The 25,733-nt window shown below is 40.5% G+C and overlaps 1 protein-coding gene across 9 annotated transcripts in view; it reads right to left on the bottom strand.

The window, feature by feature from the left end:
• Positions 1-2,144: 2,144 nt before the first annotated feature.
• The window catches only part of Ccdc7 (coiled-coil domain containing 7), a 193,760-nt gene continuing 170,171 nt past the window's right edge, over positions 2,145-25,733 (bottom strand). For 6 of the 9 annotated variants that reach the window (XM_040755264.1, XM_040755270.1, XM_040755265.1 and 3 more), the window contains 8 exons: positions 25,406-25,495; positions 20,108-20,203; positions 15,375-15,470; positions 13,361-13,456; positions 8,154-8,231; positions 5,077-5,172; positions 2,920-3,140; positions 2,145-2,285 (listed from right to left, as the gene is read on the bottom strand). In XM_040755264.1, coding sequence (XP_040611198.1) covers positions 3,121-3,140; positions 5,077-5,172; positions 8,154-8,231; positions 13,361-13,456; positions 15,375-15,470; positions 20,108-20,203; positions 25,406-25,495 — 572 coding nt within the window. In that variant the 3' untranslated portion in view covers positions 2,145-2,285; positions 2,920-3,120. The remainder of the gene's footprint in view (positions 2,286-2,919; positions 3,141-5,076; positions 5,173-8,153; positions 8,232-13,360; positions 13,457-15,374; positions 15,471-20,107; positions 20,204-25,405; positions 25,496-25,733) is intronic. The other 3 variants (XM_040755269.1, XM_040755271.1, XM_040755272.1) reach the window with 3 other exon arrangements.

Raw genomic sequence — 25,733 nt, 5'->3', positions numbered from 1 at the left:
AGAGGGAGGAGAGATGACCAAATGAACCAAGACAGAGCTGGAGATTCCTGCAGAAACAATTGACCTGGCCTAATGAGAGCAAGCAAACCCTAGTCGTAAAGCGGGGGAACCAGCATGGGACCAAACCAAGCTCTCTGAATGTGGGCGCCAGTTAGGAGGCCAAGGCAGTCTATGGAACCTCTAACAGTGGAGCCAGGGTTTATTCCTGGATCACAAAAGGACTTTGGGAGCCCTTTCCCTATGGAGGGATACTATTGCAGCCCAGATATGAAAAGGAGGGCCTGGGCCCTCTTCAAAATGATGTGATGAACTTTGATGGTCTCCCTTGATGGATCTCACTATCCCTGGGGAGTGGGTGGTGGGTGGGTTGTGGGGTCAGTGGGAAACATGGGAGGATGGGAGGGTTAGGGAATGGGGGGATGGATATGTAAATAAGAGTGTTTCTAAAAATAAAAAAGGCAGAAAAAATTATAACTGATCATGGTAGCTTGACTAGTCATATTGAATAGTTTTCCCAAGACCACACTTCCAAATTAAAATACTTGCAATCATACATTAAAAAAAAACCACTGTAAAACTGTTCATGCAAACCATTAAAACCATATAAATAAAAACAGCCCAGGCTATCCGGAGTCACTTGTTTGAACAACAGGTAGCCACAGTATCTTCTTAGTACTGGCTTCACACACTGGATTCCCAAGTCATCAAATCTGTCTGGAGCAAGGCTCCCAGCAACCCACAGATGAAAGAGATAAATCAGACAGCACAAAGACACTGTCTGATATAGATATTTACAAGGTTTCTCTGTTCATCACTTCAAAAAACTATGATTATTTTATTCCACTGAGTGTTTTGCCTGCATATATGTCTGTGTACCACGTGTGGTGTGCCTGGTGCCCTGTGGGGCCAGAGGAGGAGTCAGATCCCCTTGCACTGGAGTCACAGACGGTATGAGCTGTCACGCTGAAAACAGGGCCTCTGGAAGAACAGCAATTGCTCCTAACTGTTGAGCCATCCTTCCAGCCGCGAGTGCTCTTTCTAATGTTCCTCTTACCTAGCACCGATCAGAGAGCCATCTCTTTAACTAGCATGAGTTGCACTTGATGCTCACTAGCAGAGCTGTAGAAAAAGATTCAGCGTGTGAACACTTGGTGATGTGGCTAGTGCACTTTGCTTGCAGATCTGCGGGTGCTGAGCTGTTACAGAAGTCAACAGTTGTGGTCTCTTGAGTACATCTCTTTTAGAGTTGCATTTTTATTTGTGTGTGTGTGTGTGTGTGTGTGTGTGCACTCGAGTGCACTTGTGCTGGCTCCTGATATGTGTTGGTGCTAGCATGCCATGCCATGAACGCAGAGGTCAAGGGTCAACTTTGTGGAGTTGGTTCTCTCTTTCCACCTTGAAGTGGGCTCTGGGGATTGATCTCAGGTCCCCAGACTTGTGCATCAAGTGCCTTCGTCACTGAGCCATCTCTCCAGACTTTGTTTTCTTTTAAAAAAAGTATCTATGTGTGTGTGTGTGTGTGTGTGTGTGTGTGTGTGTGTGTGTCATGCATACACCTACATAAGTGCATAAAGAGGCCAGAGATCAACCTTGGGTATTACTTCCTTTGACACAGGGTTTCTTATGGGCCTGAAGCTTACCAGTTAGGCCAGAGTGGCTGGCTGGCCAGGACCTTCCCTAGTGCTGGGCTTACAATCATTCATGGCCATGCCTGGCTTTTTTCCCGTGGGCTCTAGGGATCAAAGTCAGGTCTTTGTGCTCACAAGGTCAACCCTTTTCTGACTGAACTATCTCTTCAGCCTGATTTGATGTGTTAAAAACATTAAAGCAGCCGGGCGGTGGTGGCGCACGCCTTTAATTCCAGCACTCGGGAGGCAGATGCAGGCAGATCTCTGTGAGTTCGAGGCTGGGCTGGACCGACAGCCTCCAAAACAATACAGAGAAACCCTGTCTCGTAAAAACCAAAAAAAAACAAAACAAACAAACAAACAAAAAACCAAAACATTAAAGCAACATATTTTACTTTCTAAATTAAGTGTCCCTGCTTGAAAGTGACGTATCAGTAAGTTTTTCTTCTACAGGTTCATACAGAATAGCTTTGCCAATCAAGCGGCGCTTCAAGAACCACTCATTTCAAACACACAGAGCACAAAATGTCGTTTAATTGCCATTACACCACACCAGAAGGTACTGCAGGAATCTTATCTAGTCAGAGCAAGTTGGAACATCGGCAACAAGAGGGTGATCTTAGAGGTTCAAGGTGTTCCAAAGAGTGGAGAGGAGCTCTGAAAACAGAGTAGCAACATATTATCACCGGAATTAGTCCAATTCTTTTCTGTGTTGTATGTCTCTGTGCCTGCACGTGAGGGCTCCCCTGGAGATAGTTACAAGTGGTTGGGAACTGCTCAGCAGGGGTAAGGGAGACCCAGCTCTGGCCTATCCCAAGAGTAGCAGGTACTCTTCATTGCTGAGCCATCTACCACTCTGTTTCTGGCCATGGGAAAAATAGGTGCTTCTAAGGTTCAAAACAGTCAGCAAGTCTAAAATCTATGGCAGTGCTAATTCAGATCAGATTTAGTATAGTCACAGCAGAACGTATGCTCCCTAGGAGATGATAATGATGCTAAAGTAACATTTGCCATTTAAAAACATCAAGTTGACAAGCGTTATGTCCTTTAAAGCCTTGGCAGCTGACTATGCAATATTTAAGCATTAATGGTTTGAATGGGGTGAATATTTTCTTTACTGGTGACTTAAAGTTATTATTATTTTTTTTCAGTACCCCACGGTCCTGTTGTGACAGACACGGTCTCTACCTTTGAGCTGCACTCGTTCCCAGCTCTTTATTTGTGATTTAAAAGTAATTATAACTTTGTTAAAATCAGGAGATAAAAACAGCAATGAGACAATAGAGCCCACCTGTTGCCTTTGAAGGACTCTCATCATCTGGTCCTACCCTGTTCTTCAGGGGCCGTCTGCACTGCTGTTCCGTAAGCACTCACATGGCTTTGCACACATCGGTTCCCATGGCACTTAGCCTCGCTGTGTCCATGAACACCTTCATGGGTGCTTACCCTTGGGATTCTTTCTCTCAACTGTGGATGGACGTGCAGCACACTTTCACGGAATAGTATTTAATGCTAAAGAAAAAGTATCTAGTTATTTGGTTTTACAGTATTCAATAACACTGTTATTATATTTGGTGTCGGGGAAGACAGGCTATGAAGGGACTCTAGCCAGCTTGAGTGTGGAAAACATGGCCCTGGCAGGCCTTGTCCTTCCCAATTCCTTCTGCCTTGCTAAAAACCGTTAGATTGCCTTCCTGTAGTAGCCAAGGTCTAATCCCTTATTTGGCCACTTCCTCCTTCTGAGGCTGATTACCAAGGTTCAGCTATCAAAGTATTGAAGTCCAGAAGTCCAAAGCACCTTTTGTCTCACCTAATTAACACACCCAATTAATTGACAATGTCATCTATGTGAACACATTTTCATCTCTGGACTGAGTGGGGTGAAGCAGTGATGTGAGGATTTCTCCACATGGCCACGTGTGTGCTTTCTTTTGAGAAATATCTCCAGATCAGCTGTCTATCTCAAGTTGGTCTTACTGCAACATATGCAGTATGAGCATGGTCGAGGGTGACAGGGCTGCAGCAATGGTACATTTCCTACTTGTGGCAGCTCTGCTGTGATCAAGCCTGACAGATGCATTTTTAGGAAACAGATCCAGAGTGACTCTTCTACAGTTCAGAGGCATAACAGTGTTAGGACTGACTGACACACTAACATAACAGTGTTATGACTGACACACTAACATAATAGTGTTAGGACTGACTGACACACTAACATAACAGTGTATGACTGACGCACTAACATAACAGTGTTAGGACTGACTGACACACTAACATAACAGTGTATGACTGACGCACTAACATAACAGTGTTAGGACTGACTGACACACTAACATAACAGTGTTAGGACTGACACACTAACATAACAGTGTATGACTGACACACTAACATAACAGTGTTAGAACTGACACACTGACGACACACTAACATAACAGTGTTAGGACTGACACACTAACATAAACATAACAGTGTTAGGACTGACACACTAACATAACAGTGCTATGAATGACACACTAACATAACAGTGTTAGAACTGACACACTAACATAACAGTGCTATGACTGACACACTAACATAACAGTGTTAGAACTGACACACTAACATAACAGTGTATGACTGACACACTAACATAACAGTGTTAGAACTGACACACTAACATAACAGTGTTATGACTGACGACACACTAACATAACAGTGTTAGGACTGACACACTAACATAACAGTGTTAGGACTGACACACTAACATAACAGTGTTAGGACTGACACACTAACATAACAGTGTTAGGACTGACACACTGACGACACACTAACATAACAGTGTTAGGACTGACACACTAACATAATAGTGTTAGGACTGATACACTAACATAACAGTGTTATGACTGACACACTAACATAACAGTGTATGACTGACACACTAACATAACAGTGTTAGAACTGACACACTAACATAACAGTGTTATGACTGACGACACACTAACATAACAGTGTTAGGACTGACACACTAACATAAACATAACAGTGTTAGGACTGACACACTAACATAACAGTGCTATGAATGACACACTAACATAACAGTGTTATGACTGACGACACACTAACATAACAGTGTTAGGACTGACACACTAACATAACAGTGTTAGGACTGACACACTAACATAACAGTGTTAGGACTGACACACTAACATAACAGTGTATGACTGACACACTAACATATGTGGAGACACAGAGAAAGAGGATCTGGGTAAGCCTATGCGTGAATTCTTTCTAGAATCATTTCAATTTCTCTCTAAATTCGAATTAATAGGAACAGAAAAAGTTAAAAGCCCCTATCACACTCTGCAACACAAAGTCAGTTAATGGAAAATGGACATGGAGTGAATTAAAGCGGCTGCTTTATGATATACCTAGTTCCCGTTAAATATAAATATCACTGTTATCTCTTTACCTCTAAGGAGATGCTTTCTTGTAGTAGAACCAGAAGGGTGCAGATAATCTGGAAGTTTGAGACCCTTTTCATCTGAGTTTGCAGACGTAGGCTGCCCTGAAAAATGAGAACATCAGGGGATGATACCAGCAATTAAATAATTTCGATTTTTGAAGACTTAAGTCTCTGCTTCATTCTAAGTGTACAGTCATCTACATAAAGCAGTATAACCGGCACAGATGGATTCTGCCTGAGCTACCCTTGCCTGCTAGCTTATGTGCTGGTCAAGAATATTCACTATGGTGTAAGTGCATACCCTGGTCCCAGCAGTCAGGAGGTTGAGGCAGGGGGATGGGTACTGGCCTGCTAGCCTTCCTACATATGGAATATGATGCCAGCCTTCATAAACACAGCACTCCTGTCTCAAAAAACAAATAGGAGGCTGGAGCAGTGACTCAGTGGTTAAGAGCATTGGCTGGTCCTTGAGAGACTTGATTCCCAGCACCCACATGGAGGCTTACAATGATCTATTACTCTGGTTTCTTCTTTTGATCTCCAGGCACCAGGCATGCACACACATACACCCAGGCAAAATATTCATATACATTTAAAATGAACATTTTTTAAAAATATAAAAAACCCAAAAAGTTCAAAACAGTAGGACAATAAACAATGAGTATTGCTTATGCTTATGAGTATGAGTAGCTAAAATGTAAATTTTCAGTTATAGTAACCTGCATATGGAAATACCCTTATATTTGGAATTGAAGGCAATATTCTAACAATGGAAAACCACAATGGAAGAAGTGAGAGAGGGCTGGTGTGTGGTTCAGCCTAGCATATATGAAGCCCCGAAGGAATGCCTGGCACAGAGTAACCACAGTGTGGTGACATGCTACCATAATACCAGCACTTGTGAGATATAGGCAGGATAATAAGATGTTCAAGACCGTCCTTAGTTATACTGGAAGATCTTTGATGTCCACCCAAAAACGCATTGGCAAATGAAGTATTGTATAGGGTTTTCTTCTGTGTTTTATTTTAGTATTTTTATAGTTTAACTTTTACTTGGAGGTCTTTGATTCATTTTGAGTTGGCTTTTGAACATAATTTAAGGTAAGTGCCTTCATTTTATGGTTCTGCATAGGATATACAGTTAACCAGCACCGTCTCTGACAGACCACTCTCTCCACACTCTGGGGTTGGCCACAGAAGTGAGTTTAATTCTCAGATCTCTCATTGTTTCACTGTCTGGGTGTCATCTGTCTGCATGTTGAGGCAATAATGCTTCTTCTGTAGCTTGGGAGCAAGTTCTGAAATCATGAAGCATGCCTTTTCTTACTTGGTTCTTTGACAAGATTATTTTGACCACCATAGTCTTTGGAGAAATCATCTGAATTTGGAAATGGACTTTTCTACTCATGTGAAATGTTTTTGGAGTTCTTATAGGGACTTTTCAGATTCTTTAAATCATATCCTGTTGTTCTGACACTTAAAATATAACTCCATGCCAGGCATGGCTGCGCATGCTTTTAATCCTAGCACTTGGGAGACATAGGCAGGTAGAGCTTTATGAGTTTAAGGTCAATCTGGTCGACATAGTAAATTGTTGGTCAGTCAATGGCTATGTAGTGAGACCGTCTCAAACAAACAAACAAACACACACATAATTTAACATTGTTATCATTTCAGTCCATCAAAAGACTACTGGTGGCTAGGAGGAAAAGAGGCAATTTTTTTCCGTGTATTTACTGGCAGAATTACTAATTTATCACTTACACACGCTAATCAGTTAGGTAGTTAGTTAATTGATATGTTGTGAATCTGGGTGTCTTTACACCGCATATGTGTTCCAGTGTGGTTTTCATATCATGTGTATGAGCATGCATGGATGTCAGTAGTGAACAATGAGTTTCATTCCTCAGGTGCTAGTCATGCTGTTTCTTTTGAGACAGGGTTTCTCTCTGGTGCAGAACTCCCAGTTTAGGCTGAGGAGACTGGCTAGTGGGCCCTAGGGACCCACATGTCACTGCCTCTCCAGTTTTAGGATTACAAGCCATTTACCGAGCTATCTCCCCACTCTTATTGCCCGTTTTCCGCTCTCCCTCTCCTTCTCCTCTCCTCTTTCCCATCTCCCACCCCCATATAGGCCAAAGGTTGATGGCAGGTGTGTCTTCCTCAATCAGTCTCTACAGAGTTTAAAATTATTGATTTATTTGGTGTGTGTGTGTGTGTGTGTGTGTGTGTGTGTGTGCACGCATGTGCCTGTCACTTGTGTTTGGGTCCCTCTCATCTTGCTAAGCAAGAAGAGGGTGTCACTTCCCCTGGATCTGGAGTTACAAGCAGTTGGGAGTTGCCTGTAATGGGTGCTGGGAATTGAATTTACAAGTGGAAGGAGAGCAAACATGCAAAATCAGAGAGCCATCTTTTCAGCCCTCCACCTTGGTTTTTGGGAAGGGGCTCTCAATGAACTCTGAGCTCTCCAATTTGGCTAGACTTGCTGGTCAACAATCCTCAGAGACCCACATGTCTCTGTCTCCCCAGGGCTGGGATTACAGGAGTGTGGGTGCTGTGTGTGGCTCTTTGTGTGGTGCTGGGGAACCCAAGGCTGTACCACAAGCACTTGACTGACAGAGCTCGATGACCAGCCTAGCTCCTCTGCGTTTTATAGAAACATAAACAACCTAATAAATAACGTACAATGATACTATAGCTCCATTGATTGTGGTTTTAACAATAAAAATAAAAGGGTCTCTCAATAAGTGAATTATTGAATAAACTATGATATGTCTTTTTCAGTTCATCATGCAGGAAGGTAGAGCTGGGAGAGATGAAGAAAATGTATCCACTTACTTTGGCTAATGGTAAGGGGTGCGGTCCATGCACAGAATCCTTTATTGTACAGAACCACAAAGCCCTCCATACACCTATCTATTCATACAGAAATCATGGATCACCTGCTGTGATTGTTACATTGGCTGCTTGTTGGAAAGGCTCAAAGCTTGAGTATAGTCGTAAACCCAAAATGGATCTGGAACACAGTGTCACTTTACAGGTCTATCTTACGGTGACCCCTTTACTTTTAAGCCCACGCTTACTGGAGGCAGATCCTGAAGGAACCAGATTATTTGGAAAGCCAACACCTTCCTTGTCTGATGTTGTAGCTTTAGGCTGTCCTGGAAACACATGAACAATGTCACTCAAGGATAACAGAAATAAACGGATTTTATTTTATTGAGACACAGTCTTTTTATCTAGCCCTGGCACACCTAGAACTCACTTTGCAGACCAAACTGGCCTCCAACACACAGGGACTGCCACCTCTGCACTGGGTGCTGGGATTAATGAAGTACCTCACCATGCTTGAAATAGACTATTTTTAATTCTTAGAAAGTTAAAAATGACCTTAACCGTCTAGCAGAGCCTCTTACAACCCTCTTCAGTCATTTAGACAAAGTAACTTAGCCAGCATAGATACACTCTGTATGGATATTCCTTTATCATGTCAACATAAGAGTGTAAGTCAGTCATGGGGTGGCAGTGTATACTTTTACTCCCAGCACTTGGAAGACTGAGGAAGGTTGATCTCTGTGAGTTCAAGGCCAGTTTGGTCCACAGAGTGAGATACAGTACAGCCAGGGCTACACAACACAGTGAAACTCTGTTGAACACCCCCCCCCAAAAGAGTAAGTCAGTGGTGCCAATATACACTGACACTTTTGAGGCTAAGGTCTGAGGGTGTTGGAGATCTGGAGACTCTCTGGCCAGCATAGGGAGTCTGATGCCAACATTCTTTTGACACAGCAAGATCCTGTCTCAAAGGAAGAATGATGTCCTAATTCAAACACACATATCCAAAGATTTCATACACAACGGAGTGGGAAGTATCTGTGTTTCCAGGCCTGGTTTATCTCACTCACAATTATTATTTCCATCTTGATCCATTTACCTTGAATTTTACGACTTCAGTTTCCTTTACAGATCCACTATATGTATCATATTTTCAATATCCGTTTATCTATTGATAGATGTCTAGGCTGTATTCATTTCCGTGCTATTGTGAGCATGGAAGCAATGAATGTGCATGTGTAAGTATCTCTGTGGAATATAGAGTTATTTATGAACACACCCAACAGTGGTAAAAGTGGATCATATGGTAAATCTAGTTTATATATGAAACTTCATAGTGATCTCTACAGTGCCTAACAATGAGTGTTTTTTCCTTTGTGCATATCTACACCAATGTTTGTTGTCTTTTTTTCAATTGTAACCATTCTAACTGGGGTTAGATGCAGTCACGAAATAGTTGGTTTGCTTTTTCCTAATGGCAAAGGATAAAGAACACTGAAAAATATTTGCAAATACCCAGTCATTTTTTTCTCCTTTTAAGAACCCTGTTTAGTTACATGGTCCAGAAAGACAAATGCTGCATATTCCTTCTCATACAGGGAGTCTATATTTAAATATTTAGATAAGTTTTTAAACTGTAATTCATAGAAGTAAGGAAACTTTTAGGATGGTGCCATGGAGGGCAGATCTCAAGAGAGAGAGTAACAGAATGCAGGTGATCTGAAGCAGGAAAAAGGGGAATGCTGAAATGGGGAAGATTAAATGGGGTGGGGAATGTGGTTACAAACACACTACTAGGGAGAAAAGTAATTAGCAGCCTTACCCAGGTGGGACGCCTGTGAGCTACAGTAACAACTGGCCTGGCAAGCTATGCCAATGGTGTAATAATGAATGGCATGGGTGTTACAGAAGAAACCACCACTTTCTGATTGGATTTAAAGGCTGTAACACAAGATAAAGCTCATTTCCAGTATTAGTAACTGGGTCAAAAACTCATGGCTGCCTACATTATGGGGGAGAACCTAATACTATTATTCTCTCAAGCAGGTGCAGAAATAAACCACCACCTAAGTTTTTACCCTTCAATCCACAGATGGATGCATCTTTCAACTCTCATCAAAGGACCTTCATTTTGCAGTAGATGGTGAGTAACACAGACATCCATGACTGGTCAGTGTGCAGAATACATGAGACTGTGGAATATCCACCTCTAAATGAGAACTCTAAATGACACTCCCTTCCCTTGGTACTAAGGGACCATTGTGGAAGATACGGAAGAAAGACTGTAAGAGTCATATGTAGTGGACACCTGTATCAAAATTTTTGTCTGGTATAACAAGGTCATGACACACATGACTTTAACAGTGACTGTGACCAAATAAATGCTTAAGACCCGAGTAAGATTAAATCAGCAAAAATCCCTGCATGGAAGTAGGAAGGTCTCCTCAAGCCCCATCTCGGGGCAACTGGCTGCTGCTAGAGGGACAGGAATCCATTTTCTTCTGGGATGTGTTTCTGGAAAGGTTACACACACTTCAGTAGATGGTCCTATACTCATAAACTAAGTGGACTTGTGCTTTGAAAAACAAAGCACATGAAATTATAAGGAAGAAGTAGTGGGTGGATGGTGATGGAAATTAAAAGGGATAGATTTGATCAAAACACAGCATATGTGTATATAAAATTATCAAACAATAAGATGAATAAAAAGTGGAACTACTATACGCAAATGTCAATGATTAAAACATTTAAAAATAGTAGCATGATGAACAAAATCATGAGTAGCTATAATATAAATCTTCAGATACACACCCAATATAAAGTCAACTGTGTTGTTACAAGAAGGTAAAATTCTCACTATGAAAATGACAGTGCTTGAATGGAGTGAGAAACTAAGTAACTATTCAAACTTAAAAGAAAATATAATGAAAGCAATTTAAATAACTGTTTATTTGCAGGCAAATTCTAGTCTAAAAAGCAGAATGTGTAATGATTAGAAAATACTTTTAAAATTTACACAAGCATGTTAAATTTTTCTAACATTTCTTCATAAAAATGAATTTGTTCTTCTATTCATTAAGACAAATGTTTGTTTGAAGAATGTATATGTGCCATTCTCTCTAGATTCAATGTTGGATGCTCTGACAGGAAATTTATTCTCATATCATTTCTGTTCCAGACACAAAGGTTATTGAATGGAGAGGGCATTTGTGCTGCAAATGGTAGTGCCAATCAAGCTTGTTGTAGGTCAGGTGACACCATGTGTCTCTGGTCCTAGTTTCTTGATATCCTTCCCAACATTCTTTGTTTGTTTGTTTGTTTGTTTACTGGGGACTGAACCTGGGCATTTTCTATGTATGACGAGTACCCCACCCCTGAATCATATTCATTCCACCTTTTTTGTTACTGAAGATGTTGAGACATGCTATTTTCATGTTGCTCAGGCTGGGTGTGAACTTGTAATCCTTTTGCATCAGATTCCCAAGAAGCTGAGATTCTTGGCTATACCCACAGGACTGCATTCATTCTCTCTCTCTCCCCCCACCCGTGTGTGTGTGTGTGTGTGTGTGATATAAATGGCAAAGTTTTCTTTCTTTTACTTTTTTCTTTTATTCTTCCCTTTCTCCTTTCATTCCCGAGAGCATCCATGTCATAGGTATGAGGTATTATGCCTTCAATCTGTCATTAACTTCCCTAATGATTGACATTATCAGTTACTTACAATACTTCCCCAGGAGAAGTATCTATTAGAGTACTTTGCCTGGTTTTTACTTGAATTTTGTTGCTGAGTGTAATGATTTATGTTAATTGTCAACTTGACAACTTGATAGATTCTACTAAACTTGGGAGATGGGCCTCTTAGCATTATTGTGGGTGATTATCCTGATTACATAGATAAGATAGATAAGATGGGAACAGTCAGCTACTGTGGGTAGTACCCATAGTGTAATACCAATGGATGCTCAGTGTCATGCACTCATCACTTTCTGAGATTATGGATGCTTCATGCTTCTGTCATCTTGATTTCCCTACAATAATGGTCTGTATCTTTGGACTGTGAGCCAATATAAACAAATATACTCTTTTGACCTTAAGTTTCTCTTGTCAAGTAATCTTATTACAGCAGCAAAAGTAAGACAGAAATTTGCATCAGGAGTGAGGTTAATCTATAAAAAGCTCAAACATGTGGTTCTTAGGACTTTTGAAATGATTTGCAGGAAGAATGTGCAAGAGTTTGGAAGTTTGGGACAGGAAAACCTTTGAATGCTATAAACAGGCCCTAATGGGTCATTCCTGTGGAAGCTTTGAAGAAAAAAAAAGCAGAGGTGAACTGAGGACAATGGAGAATTTGCTTAAGAATTTTAAGAGGAAAGACTGTCTGGAACAGGGATGTGGCAATTCATATGATATTTTGGCCAAGAACCTATTTTCATTATTCTTGACTCCTGAGAACTTGACTTTGAATTTAAATGTAGTGAATTAATTTGTTTGGCAGAGAAAATTTTCAGATAGGCAAGCAGCCAAGTTTGTTTGAAGGAAAAAAAGAACCCTTAAGAGAAGGGGTTCCTTGCTCTTTGATGGCAAGTGCCTATGGATGTGCTTCTCTAGAGTCAGCCCAACTGTGGTCCAAAGACACCAGACTACTTCTCAGAATATAACTTGATGGTATAAGCTTGCAGGCATGCATCATAAAATCATGAGGGGCCATGCATTTCTGTTCCACAGTTTTCGAGAGCATGTTGCATGGTCAGAATCCTGCAATGAGGTCCCAAGAGGCCACTGTATGAAGCTATGAAGATGAAATCCAAGTTGCAATGGGGAACCCAGGATATTAAAGATGAAAGGGCTATGGGATGTCTGTTGAGGAAAGCTGCAGTCATGAACTGAAGCCAGTCTAACCAAGAGGCAGTGTGTGCTGTAGACACCACACACCTATCTATTGATATAGAATCATGGACCACCTGCTGTGCTTGCTACATTGGCTGCTTGTTGGAAGAGCTCAGAGCTCAAATATACTGGTAAATGCTGTGGAACAATCTTTGTACACTGTAAATATGCAATTCTCTCATGGTCAATAGATGGGCAGGAAGAGATTGGGTGAGACAGCTTGAGACAGGGAGCATGCCAGGAAGAGGAAGGTTGGAGTCTAGAGTCACCAGCCAGATGCAGAGGGAGCAGGAGATGAATGTGCCATGCTAATAAAGGTACTGCCATGTGGCAGAGTGTAAATAAGGAATACGGGTTAACTTAAAATGTAAGAGCTAGTTAGTAATAAGTCTGAGCTATTGGCAAAGCATTTATAAGTAATATCAAGCCTCTGAGTAGTTATTTGGAAACTGGTGATTGGGAGATGGAAACTGGTGGTTGGGAGAGAAACATCCATTTACAGGTAAACACAAAATAGAGCTGGAATACAGTATCACTTCACAGGTTTATCTTACAGTGACTTCTTTACCTTTAAGCCCATGCTTACTGGAGGCAGATGTTGAAGGAGCCAGACTATTTGGAAGGTCAACACCTTTCTTGTCTAGTGTTGTATGTTTAGGTTGCTCTGGAAACACAAGAACAACGTAACTCAAGGATATAAGAAAAAAATTAATTTTACATTTTAAAACATTAAAATAAATCTTAATCATCTTCTAAAGTATAGCTTTTTTATACCCTTCTTCAGTTATTCAAATAAAGCAACTTAACCTGCAGGAATAGATTCTGTCTGTCTTATCCTTTCCTGGAGTTGATATGTAAGACAGGCATACTGAAGAATAGGACTGAGTGTGATTGTGTACAGCACATTTATGGGTAGGATGGAGATGGAGTGTAGGAGTTTCCTGTCTGACATGGGGATTCTGATGCCAGCCTTCCCCTTATAGCAAGTTTCTGTCTCAAAAGGCGGACAGAACTAGTAACTGCAAATGTCAGAGAGATCATTACCATGAGTGATTCTACATAAGTTTTCATATATACTTTTAACTTTATATAGCACTGTCTATAGCTAAAAGAAAAATATGGTGACCTTCTCATAATGAAAAGTACACTCAGGATCTGGTATCACAATGGTTTAGCCAGAATCCATGTAAAGGAGAAAACAAACTCCACAGTATTGTGTTCTGATTTCCATAGGCACACCATAGCATGCATGCATATATATATATATATATATATATATATATATCTCCAGAAACAAGAAGAAAATTATAGTGACTGACTGGAGTCAGAGACTAAGACATACTAATGTGAATACATGTGAATGTTACTGAGAAGAGAGTATGACATTGAAAATAGGTTTAATGTCTATTTGAGTACAACCACTAAAATAAGTAGTAGCATGCAGGCTAATTAGAAGGTATCTTACAATGGGACCACATTTCCTAGTACCTTCAGAAGAAAGTGACGCAGGGTGGAGATCATATGTGATTCCAGATTAGGGTCACTGGTGCTTACAATGTTTTACATCTTTTAGAAGCTCCAGAGAAGAAGCCAAGTTAAGGACCAGACTTATCTCTGGGCAAGGTCTACAAGTGTGTGAAGGTGTCCACAGCTCACATGGAAAGCTTAAGGATCATGCAGGAGGCACTAGATAGCACAGGACTACATCTAACAATTAGAGGAAGATGCTAGATGAAGCTGATGGACCTAAATAGCTGTACCCTGAATGTAGGCATTTTGTATGCAAGGCAAGTTCTCCACCCATGCACTACTTCCATTGCACTGATCCCACTCTCTGCTTAGATGCACATTAACTGTCTAGTGCTTAAACTGCCGCACCATCACCACAGGCCTGAAAGCAGACTTTTCTAGTTCTACAACACATCCTTGAATTCTAGGGGCATCCCCTCGACTCTTGAAGTTACTTTCTGAGCTACTGTCAGCTGACCAGTATAACTTACCTTCTTAATATTTTCAATTCATTAAAACAAAACAGTGCCAAGAATCAGGAAACAGTTTTCCCAGGCGGTTCCTGCCATGACTACTAACGACACCCATTCTAGAATGGTTATGTAGACAGCCTGTACAATATCTGTGAAATTAAAATCATTCATTCCCTGAACTCAACAATCCCACTTACACTTTCTACTGCATAGATACAAACCAATAGTGTAAAAAACTGTGCACTGACAGTTTTTATGTTTTTGATTGTATTTGCAACAATAGAAATATAGAGATGACATAAAAAGGAACCACTGAGAAAGTATGACATACTCTAATTTAAGAGTATCATGCAGAATATTAAAGATTTGAGATTTAAAAGAAATTGACCAATTTCACTGGGCTGGAGATAAGATTCTACATACAGGATCTATGACTGTATAGAACTACTAAGCCCTCCACACATGTATCTACTTATAGGAAACATGCTGGTATCATAACATTGACTGTTGGAAGGCCCCACACTGAAAAACACTGGTAAATACAACAATGGGGGTGGAGGACTTCTATATCCCACATCTGTATGGCAGGGACTCCCCTACCTTTGAGCACATTCTTCTTTGTAGCAGAAGTTGAAATGCGAAGACTACTAAGATGTTGAGCAACTTTATAGTCTAAGGTTATAGGCTTAGACAGATCTGAGAAAAAATGGGATCACAATCATTAAACAATCCTGGAAATAAGTAAATTTCTAGAGTGACCCTCCCTTTCCATTGTCTAGGGAAAGCAGGTTAATCAACAAGAGGGGGCAGCATCTGAAGTAGCTTTGCTGGGCATTTGCTATTTTATGAAAGAGCATTAAAGTTATTCAGGAATGAAAGAGAAGAGTGTTAGCCCTGGCATTTGGGTGGGCAAGACAGGGCGATGATTGTTTTCCTGCCTGTCTAGCTATACATCAATGTTGATGCCAACTTTGCAATGCATACCTTTCTCAAAATAAGTAGAAATGTTATATGCAAATGCCAGAAAAGGAATTTAAAAAAGAAAAGGACAAGAAAGAAAACAAAGAGTGACTACAATATAAATTTTCAGATAAAGTTTAATCTCTATGTAAAATGTTTTAAAAAATTTATTATTTGAGGCATATGGGAGTTATGCCTGCATTTTTGTCTGTGTAGCACATGCATGCCTGGTGCTCACAGAAGCCAGAAGATTGCCTGGATTGGCTTCCTTGAGACTGCCGTTACAGACAGTTTGGAACTGTTGGGTTCTGGGAATTCAACCAAGGTCCTCTGCAAGAGCAACAAATGCTCTTAATTGCTGAGCCATCTCCCCAGACCCCTAGAGCTGTGCTTTTAAATAGAAATTGACATTCCTACACTGGAAGAAGAAGTACAAGCATGAAGGGAGAGTGTTGTGGGATCCCTGCCCAGGTCCCGTCACCGCTTTTAGCCCTGAAATAACACACAAGAGACTATATTAATAATGAAGCTGTTGGCCGTTTGCTTGGTTTCTTATCAGCTAGCTCTGACTTGATTATTGACCCACAATTCCTAATATATATTTTTTAAGAACTTATCTTTTTGAGGATGCACTCCTAAGCACCCATTGCTCCCGGGAGATCACATGGAGACTCTCTCTTCACTACATTTCCCAGAATCCTCCTAGACTCCTAGTCCTACCTATCTTGCTTCCCTATTGGCCAACAGTGCTTTATTTACACCAATCAAACATATACACAGAAGGACTTTCCCCATCAGGAGAGCATAAGAAATATTTCTGTGTATGTACCTGGAATACTACCAAAAGGCAAGTATGATTAAAAAGTACAGATGGTGGGGCTCAGGGGTAAGAGTTCTTGCTGCTCTTCCAGAGGACCCAGAATTGGTTCCCAGCACCCACATGAAGGTTCAAAACCATCAGTAATCCTAGTACCTGGGAACCTGAGCCCTATTTTGACCTCTGTGGACAGTGCACCCACATGGTGTCTTATCATACATTAAGGCAAAACGCCCATAGACATGAAATAAAATTTAAAGATATAGACTCAATATCTCTCCACTGAGACAAATGCTGAAACAAAGTAGGATATGACTCTGTCAGAGAGCTGTTCTCAAACTTGGCCACATTTACAAGAATGTTTTCAGTTTTCACATTGCATTTCTTGCATATTCAAATGCTCACACATCCAGACAAGTGCTTATGGAAACTATGTGCACCTGGGACTTTCCTCCAGCTCTGGAGGAAACCCATTTATCCTCACTTTGTTTCCATTCAGCACACAAAGGGAGAACATTCTCCTCTTTCTATAATAAGAGAGTCAAATGTAAAGGAGGGTGTGGTGGTTTGAAAGAAAATGGTCCCCCAAAGGAGCAACACTATTAGGAGATGAGGCCTTTTTGGAGGAAGTGTGTCACTGTGGGGGCAGGCTTTGAGCACTGTTTTGCTCAAGCTTCCCTCAGTGTGACACTGAGACCACTTCCCATTGCCTGCAAATATAGTACTCTCAACTACTTCTCTAAAACCATGTTTTCCTATATGCTGATAATGATGATAATGGATGGATTTGAATTGTAATTGGTTAAATTGTAAGTGAGACACCCCAATTAAATGTTTTCCTTTATAAGAGTTGCTATGATCATGTCTCTTCACAGCAATAGAAAACCCTAACTGAGGGTCACTGAGTGACTCTGACACAGGGTCACTGAGGTTGATAGGCCACCTGTGCTGCAGATGGCAGGGCTGTCAGGGAGGCTGATTATGACTGCTGCAGCTTAGGTGACACCATATGTATCTGGTCCTAATTTCTTTTTCTTTCTGAAAACTTTAAAATCACAGTAGGTTTATTTGCGAATGTGCAGACAAATGACAACTGGAACAGGTAGGATCTTTGTTTCTAGCATATGTTGTGGAGATGGAATTCATGCGTTGGGTTTAGTGCTAAGAGCCTTTACCCACTGAACCAATCTGACACCTCCACCTCCTGTTTATAGTTTCTTGACATCCTTACCAAAATTGATTCTCCTTTTCTGTTTGTTTCAAGTACAGAGAACTGAAGCTGCATATTTCGATTGCAGGGCAAATACTCTACTCCTGAAGTACATTAATCCCACCTCTTGCTTCTGACAACTTTGAGACATAGTCTCACCATGCTACTCAGGCTATATGTGAATGTGTCATTCTCTTGCATCAACCTCCCAAGGAACTGGGATTACAGGATGCACCCGCAGGACTGTTCCTTCTCACACACTTTTAAGTGTCAATCATGTTCTTTCTTTAACTTTCTGCTTCCTTTTCTCCTTTTCTCTCTAATAACCACTTGATGGACATGTTACCTCATTGTGGTTGGAGTTGATGTTTTCCATGAATATTCTTCCTCCTAGTCCCACAGTAGATACAAAAATATGAAAAAAATATTCAACCTCCTCTTATATACGTTAATAGTCACTGGGTCCTCCAAGTAGGTGGGGCCTCATTGACAAGTCCTCCATTCTTGATGGATGATTGAAAAGACCAATTCTGGCTAGTGTCTATAGCTGCTATGTGTTCATGATTACAGCAGCAATGTTGCCATGCCGTCTCTTCTTGGAAGCAATTGATGGCAATGACTCCCATCTTGTTGCTCTTAAATTGTTTGGGACATCTCTTAAGTAATGTTTCCTGGTTCATTTGGGTATGATGATATAAATGTCCCATTCAAGTGGTTGGCCAGATAAATCTGTGAGCCCCACCCCCAAAGAACATAGGTTGTGGCCATAGCTCTTTGTTACACACCAGATGATACTTGATTGGTTAGTATACTACACAGTTTATCTAGGACCCAGAGATATCAAGACTACCTTGGGACTACATTGGGATGTTGCTCCCTATTTGCCATGTTCACAGTGCTGGAAAGTGCTATGCATGCTACTGGGGGAGAAAACTCATTAATGGTCTCAACCAGCGGTGTCACATGTAACCCATAATACTAACTATGCAACAATACTAACTAACCACTGGTACAATAGCAGTATGATTATTTTGTGATTGCATTTGAGGACAAGAGGAAATACACCCCTGGTAGTATACACATGGTCAAAGCCTATTCCTAGTAAGGACATGGACCTAACGGGGTTTAGAGTACTGTTGTTTCATTGAACGAATATGTTAAAATTTTTAATTTTGATGAAGCTGAATTTGTCTGTAGGTTTCCTTTCTGTCTGTGTTTTATGCCAACTATGAAATACATACCTATATGCAATTATGAAGTGTGATTCTTTCTAAGTTGTTTCCAACTAATTTACCTACAACATTGTTTCAGGATTTTCCCTTGTTCTTTTTATATGCATAAGTGGGAATGGGGTTACTTGCATATAGAATGCTTTGTATACATTTTTGTGAGGTATTTCTGCTTGTGATGGTCTGAGGTATTTGTGGAGAATCTTCTTCTGTCACCCCTTCTTCCTATTAAATGGGGCAGTGTCGATTTGCCCAACTCAGAACCAGTCTATGCCACTAATTTTAGTAGCCAGCTTGCTCTGAGGATCCTGTCTCTGCCTTGCAACCTAGAATTACAGATGCATGTGCACCCTGCATTCTATATGGGTTTTGGGGATCTGAATTCTAACCCTTTTTCTTTCATTGCAAACCCTTTTACCACTGAGCCATCTCTGTAACCCCAAAAATGGAATTTTCTAGTTCTACAACATATTTTTGAGAATGTTTTCACAAAGTCTGTACGTCATTTTTTGGGCCATTGTCAACTGACTAATAAAATTTAATCTTTTAAATGTTTCAATTTCTAAAAACTCTAGTGCTAAGAACCAGTTACTGCCACAGCTAAACATTACAATCATTCTAGAACAGATACATAGATATTTTATACAGTAGCTATTGAATTAACAGTAGACATTTATTGAATTTAACCCACGCATTCACACATTCTACTATATAGACCCAAAGTGACAGAAGAAAAATGATGTTTACTGCACCACTGACTGTAGTCATAAGCATAGAAATATAAAGGTGACTTAAAAAGGAATGCCTGAAGAAGTCTTAAACATGCTCATTTCAGAACCTCATGCAGAATATTAAGAGTGTGGGAGATGAAGGAAACCCACCAATTTATCTGGGTTAGACGTAAGGGGTAATATATGTATGGAATTATATTATTGCACAGAACACCAAAACCCTCCACACAAGTGTCTATTTACAGATAAAATTCTGGAACACACCTTGTTTTCATAATATTACCTGTATGTTGGAAGGGCCCAGAGATTGAGATTATTGGAAAATAGAAACAGTGAGGAAAGAACAAATTTCTGTTCACACATTTGTATGCCAGCAAATTCTTTACCTTTGGGCACATGTTTCTTTGAGCCAGAGACTGACTTGTGCAGAATACTTGTTCCTTTAACAATATGATTGTCTAAATTACTGGTTCTAGGTGGCTCTGAAAAGTGAGAACAATGCCATTCATTATACCGCAAGTAGTCATTCTCAGCTATTCAAGTACAAAATTAACAGTCACAAATAGCTCTTGTCAAGCCCTGTGTTTTAGTTTGCTTTCTATTACTGTGGTAAAAACCATGATTAAAGCTAGTTGTGGAAGAAAGGATTTGTTTGCCTACACATCCTGATTACAGCATATCATAGATAGAAACCAAGGCTCACGCCAAGATAGCTTTGACCTCCCTCTGTTGTCAAAGCTGGTCATGAACTTGTGACTTTCCTGCATGAGTTACCAGGTAGCTAAGAGTATATAGAGGTAACTTCAGGTCTAACTATCTTTCCTTCCACATTTTTCCATTTCGCCACCCTTCCTGGCATTGCCATCCAATGGGTATGAAGTGTTCTTCTCATTGTTCTTTTGGGTAGAATTTCCCAATGAGATCACCTGTCTTTTTTATTTTCTGATCATTTAATTTTTATTTTAAATTAGAAGGTTGTTTCACATGTCAGTTCCAGGTCCCTCTCCCTTTCCCTCCCTTCCTCTCACGCCCTCCCATCAATGACCCCATACCTCCTACTTTCCCCAGGGCAGGGCCTAGACCCTCCCCCAAGAGTCCAGGGTGAGAATGCATCTCTCATTATTGGATGGGTCCATTTGTATACCTGGGATAAATACTGATCTACTACCCAAGGCTCAATAGATTACCTAGGCCTCCTCACTGACACCCACATTCATGGGGTCTTGATCAGTCCCATGCTGGATTCCCAGGCATCAGTCTGGGATTCAAGAGCTAACTCTTGTCAGGTCAGCTGTTTCTGGGGGTTAAACCAGCCCAGTCTTAGACCCTTTGCTCATCAGTCCTCCCTCTCTGTCACTGGATTTCTGGAGTTCAGCTCAGTGTTTAGCTGTGGGAGTCTGCCTCTGTTTCCATCAGCCATTGAATGAAGGTTCTGTTTCCCAGACTCTCTGGCCATGGGATTGTAGGCTGGCACTCCCCATATCTATGTCTAAAATCCATATATGAGAGAGTACATGCCATGTTTCTCTTTTTGTGACTGGGCTACCTTGCTCAGGATGGTTTCTTCTAGTGCCATCCATTTGCCTGCAAATTTCAGGATTCCATTATTTTTTTCTGCTAAATAGTACTCCATTGTGTAAATGTACCACATTTTCTCTATCCACTCTTCAGTTGAGGGGCATCTAGGTTGCTTCCAAGTTCTGGCTAATACAAATAATGCTGTTATGAACATAGTGGAACAGACATCCTTGTTGAATGAATGGGCATCTTTTGGGTATATGCCTAAGAGTGGAGTTGCTGGGTCTTGTGGTATGCTTATTCCCATTTTTCCGAGGAATCTCCATACTGATTTCCAAAGTGGCTGTATGACTTGGCACTCCCACCAGCAGTGAAGGAGTGTTCCCCCTTCTCCACATCCTCTCCAGCATAAACTGTCATTGGTGTTTTTGATTTTAGCCAATCTGAAAGGAGTAAGATGGTATCTCAGAGTTGTTTTGATTTGCATTTCCCTGATGGCTAGGGATGTTGAGCACTTTCTCAAGTGCCTCTCAGCCATTTTAGACTCCCCTATTGAGAATTCTCTATTTAGGTCTGTAGCCCACTTTTTAATTGGATCCTTTGGTGTTTTGGAGACTTGCTTCTTGAATATAGTTTCTGCCCCTTTGAGGTGGTTTTCTTCACCTTCTTCTATATCTTTTATTCTCAGGTTTGCTCTTTTCATGTTGTCCCATATTTCCTGGATGTTTTCTGTTAGGGATTTGATGGACTTAAATTTTCCTTGGTTGATGAATCAATTTCTCCTAGTGTATCTTCAACACCTGAAATTCTCTCTTCCATCTCTTGTATTCTGTTGGTTATGCTTGCATTTGTAGTACCTGACCATTTTCCCAGCTTTTCTATTTCTAGCCTTCCTTTAGATTGTGTTTTTTTATTGTCTCTATTTCGGTTTTCAACCCTTGCACTGTTTAAATTGTTTCTTGCAATTTTTGCTTTGTCTTTTTGTCCATTTGTTGCATTTTTGGTTTGTGTTTTCTTCCATTTCTTCCATTTTTTTTGCATTTTTTGGTTTGTTTTGCCTTCCATTTCTTTGAGGGATTTTCCCATATTCTCCTTGAGGGCATCTATCATTTTCATGAAGTTGTTTTAAAGGTCATTCTCTTCTGCTTCATTTGCATTGGAATGTTGGAGTCTTGCTGGTGTGGAGTTTCTAGAATTTGGTGGTGTCTTATTTGTTTTTCTGTTGCTGGGTGTGTTTTTGTATTGTCTCCTTCGTATCCCTTTTTCTAGTGGTTTCAGAAAGAGCCTCTTACTGGCCTTGTGGTTAGGGACCAGAGTTCGGTGAGTGCAAGCAAGTCCAATATCTGGTAGTTCTCCTCTTCCTGGTTTTAGTCCTGGTCCTGTGGGTGGAGAAGAAGACCAGGAATCTAGGGTTGTGTAGGCTCCCACTGGGAGGGAAGGCTCACTGGCAGTCCCCAGGCACTGGTCCCGTGGTTAGATAAGACCAAGGAAACTGAGGTGGCTAGATTCCTGCCAATTGGGGAGTCTCTGTGGCAGTCCCCAGGCACTGGAAGGCAGGCCCAGATACAGGGCCCAGTTTACCTGGTCCTGTTGGTATCTGTAATACCTTCTCAGGAGGACTGTCTGTTGGAGTACTTCATACTTTTTTTTTTTTTTTTTTTTGGCTTTTCAAGACAGGGTTTCTCTGTATTATTTTGGAGGCTGTCCTGGAACACTAACTCTGTAGACCAATCTGGCCTCGAACTCACAGAGATCCACCTGCCTCTGCTTCCTGAGTGCTGGGATTAAAGGCGTGCACCATCACGCCCTGCTTTCATACTGTTTTTTATGAGTTTTGTTGTGGTTGAGTTTCAGTCCTTTGTTAACATATCCCTATAAAGAGAAAGTCGTCCCGCCAGCCTGGTTCCAGAGCTGCATCAGTCCCAAATAAACACACAGGAGGCTATATTAATTATGAAGCTGTTGGCCTTGCTTGTTTCTTACTGGCTAGCTCTGACTTAAGTATTTATCCCATAATTGCTAATCTAAGTATTTCTCTTACTGGAAAGGTTTCCGGGCTTCTTATCTCTATGGCAGTTACATCTTGACTTCCTGTGTTTCTCCTACCCAGAGTCCTCCTGGACTCCTAGTCCCACCTATCTTGCTTCCCTATTGGCCAAAAGTGCTTTATTGACATATACACAGGACTTCCCCCATTATATCCCTGTGATGGTTACTCTTTGCTGTCAACTTGTTTACATGTAGGATTAACTAAAATGAAATAATGAAGGCCACACCAGTAAGGGATTTTTGCATAATTTGAATTAGGAAGGTCTACTTCAATCAGGCTCTTGAGGTGGGAAGGCATACCTTTGATCTGGGCTACACCTTCTGCTGGAAGCCTATATAAGGACATGGAAGAAGGAAGCTTTTGATCTTTGCATACTTGCCCTCATCTTGCTAGCAAGAATATTCCTTCACTAGTATTAGAGGTTGCATCTTTGGGATTCCAGTGTACATTGAAAACTAGTAGAGACATTCAGCCTTGTGGATTGAGCAACTACTGGATTCTTCAATTAGTTGTACAAGCAGCCTATAAATCATTGTAATAAATCTCTTTTATATATAAATATAAAATTTATAAATACATATATACTATACATATTTATGATACACATATGTATACATACATATATGTATGTATGTATGTATGTATCTATCTCCTGACTAATATAATCCCTTTTGTAGACAGCACTTTTACTTCACTGAGATTATTTCATTTTATTTACCACTTTTAATTCACATATAGTAATTGCAAGATTATATTTTCCTTGATGTTTATAAGTTTTTAATTCTGATGAACTCTAACTTGCCTATATTTTTTGTTGTTGACTGTGTCTTCAATGCCGATTCAAAAATACATTTCCAAAATAAGCGTCATGTAGGTTTTTAAAATATGATTAACGTTTTTAAAACATTAATTTAAATTTTGCTATATGTGCCTGTGTGTGGGATATGAACCCACAACATCTTATCTGCTGAGCCATTCCTGCAGTTCTGTCATGAAGGTTTTCATCTATATTTTCTTCCAGTGTTTTTGCATGTTTGCTTTTCCTTGTAAAGTCTGTCTTCATGCTGACTTATGTTTTTGAATACACTTTAACATGGATTCTTTTCATGTTTCTGCTTGGGGATATCCAGATTTCTCTGCACTGTATGTAACAGACCCTTCTCCCTTATTATGTGGTCTTGAAAGATCGTCAACCATGTAGGTTAGAGTGAATTTCTTGGATCTCTCCTACATGGCCTCTGTGTCACCTTTGTGTGTCTCAGAACCACAGCACTGTCACTGCTGTAGCTTGGCAGTGATTTTTCAAGTAACAAAGTCTTTGTTTTGTTCTCTCTCTCTCTCTCTCTCTCTCTCTCTCTCTTTGGTTTTTCGAGGCAGGGTTTCTCTGTGGCTTTGGAGGCTGTCCTGGAACTTGCTCTTGTAGACCAGGCTGGTCTTGAACTCACAGAGATCCACCTGCCTCTGCCTCCGGAGTGCTAGGATTAAAGGCGTGTGCTACCACCACCCAGCTTATTTTGTTCTTTACATTATTTAGACTATTATGGTCTCTGGAAATTCATGTGAATTTTTAAATGGACTACTTCGTATTTCTGCAAAATACCTTTGAAGTTCTAGGGATTTTCTTAGACCTTTTGATTCCTCAGTGTAGTACTGACTATCAACAATGTAAATCCACATTCACGTTTCAGATTTATAAGGTCTATTTTTGGAGAAGATCCTTAGAAACAGGTTTTCACTTATTTACTGGCAGAACCTTTACCTGTAATTTTCAAAAAAATTGCCAACCTCTTCAAATTAAAAGCATCTATGTCCCTTAGCCAACTGTCTTATAGAAACATAAGCAAATAAGAAAATTAAGAATACTGACACCGCAGCTCTGATGACATAAACACTAAAGACTTAAAGGGCATTGTAAGAAGCAATATTAACTAAGATACAGAAATTCTACTTTGAGAGCATCAAGCAGAGAGGAGAAGGTGCGAGGGATGAAGGATGCAAATGTATGTATGTATGCCATCATGGGACATGTGTTATGCTCACAATATTAGCTGATTAGTTGAGTGGCTCACAGGTTATCGGATAGGGAGAAACTGTGGGACTGCAGTCATTCTTTTACCTTGGAGCACACGCCTCTTCTTAGCATTGGTTGAGTTGTGCAGAGTAGGTGTACTTTTATCCTTGTCTAACGTTTTAGTCTTAGATGGCTCTGAAAAACGAGAACAAGGCCTTTCAATAACACAGTCTCTGAAGTGAAGCCTCTCTTTCAGCTAATCAGCATGACACTTAAGAACTATGAATAGATTCTGTCTGAAGCAGCCTTGGCTGTTATCTGGTATCTTATAAAAAACTCATTACAATAAAATAAGTCAGGTAAAGAAAGAAAACTGGGAGCTATAGCATGTCTGTAGTTCCAACACTTGAGAGGCTGAGGCAGGGAGATGGGT

The sequence above is a fragment of the Mesocricetus auratus genome, unplaced genomic scaffold (assembly GCF_017639785.1).
Source record: "Mesocricetus auratus isolate SY011 unplaced genomic scaffold, BCM_Maur_2.0 Super-Scaffold_100013, whole genome shotgun sequence".
In the NCBI taxonomy this organism is placed as follows: Eukaryota; Metazoa; Chordata; class Mammalia; order Rodentia; family Cricetidae; genus Mesocricetus; species Mesocricetus auratus.
This window is presented reverse-complemented; position numbering and strand designations above follow the sequence as displayed.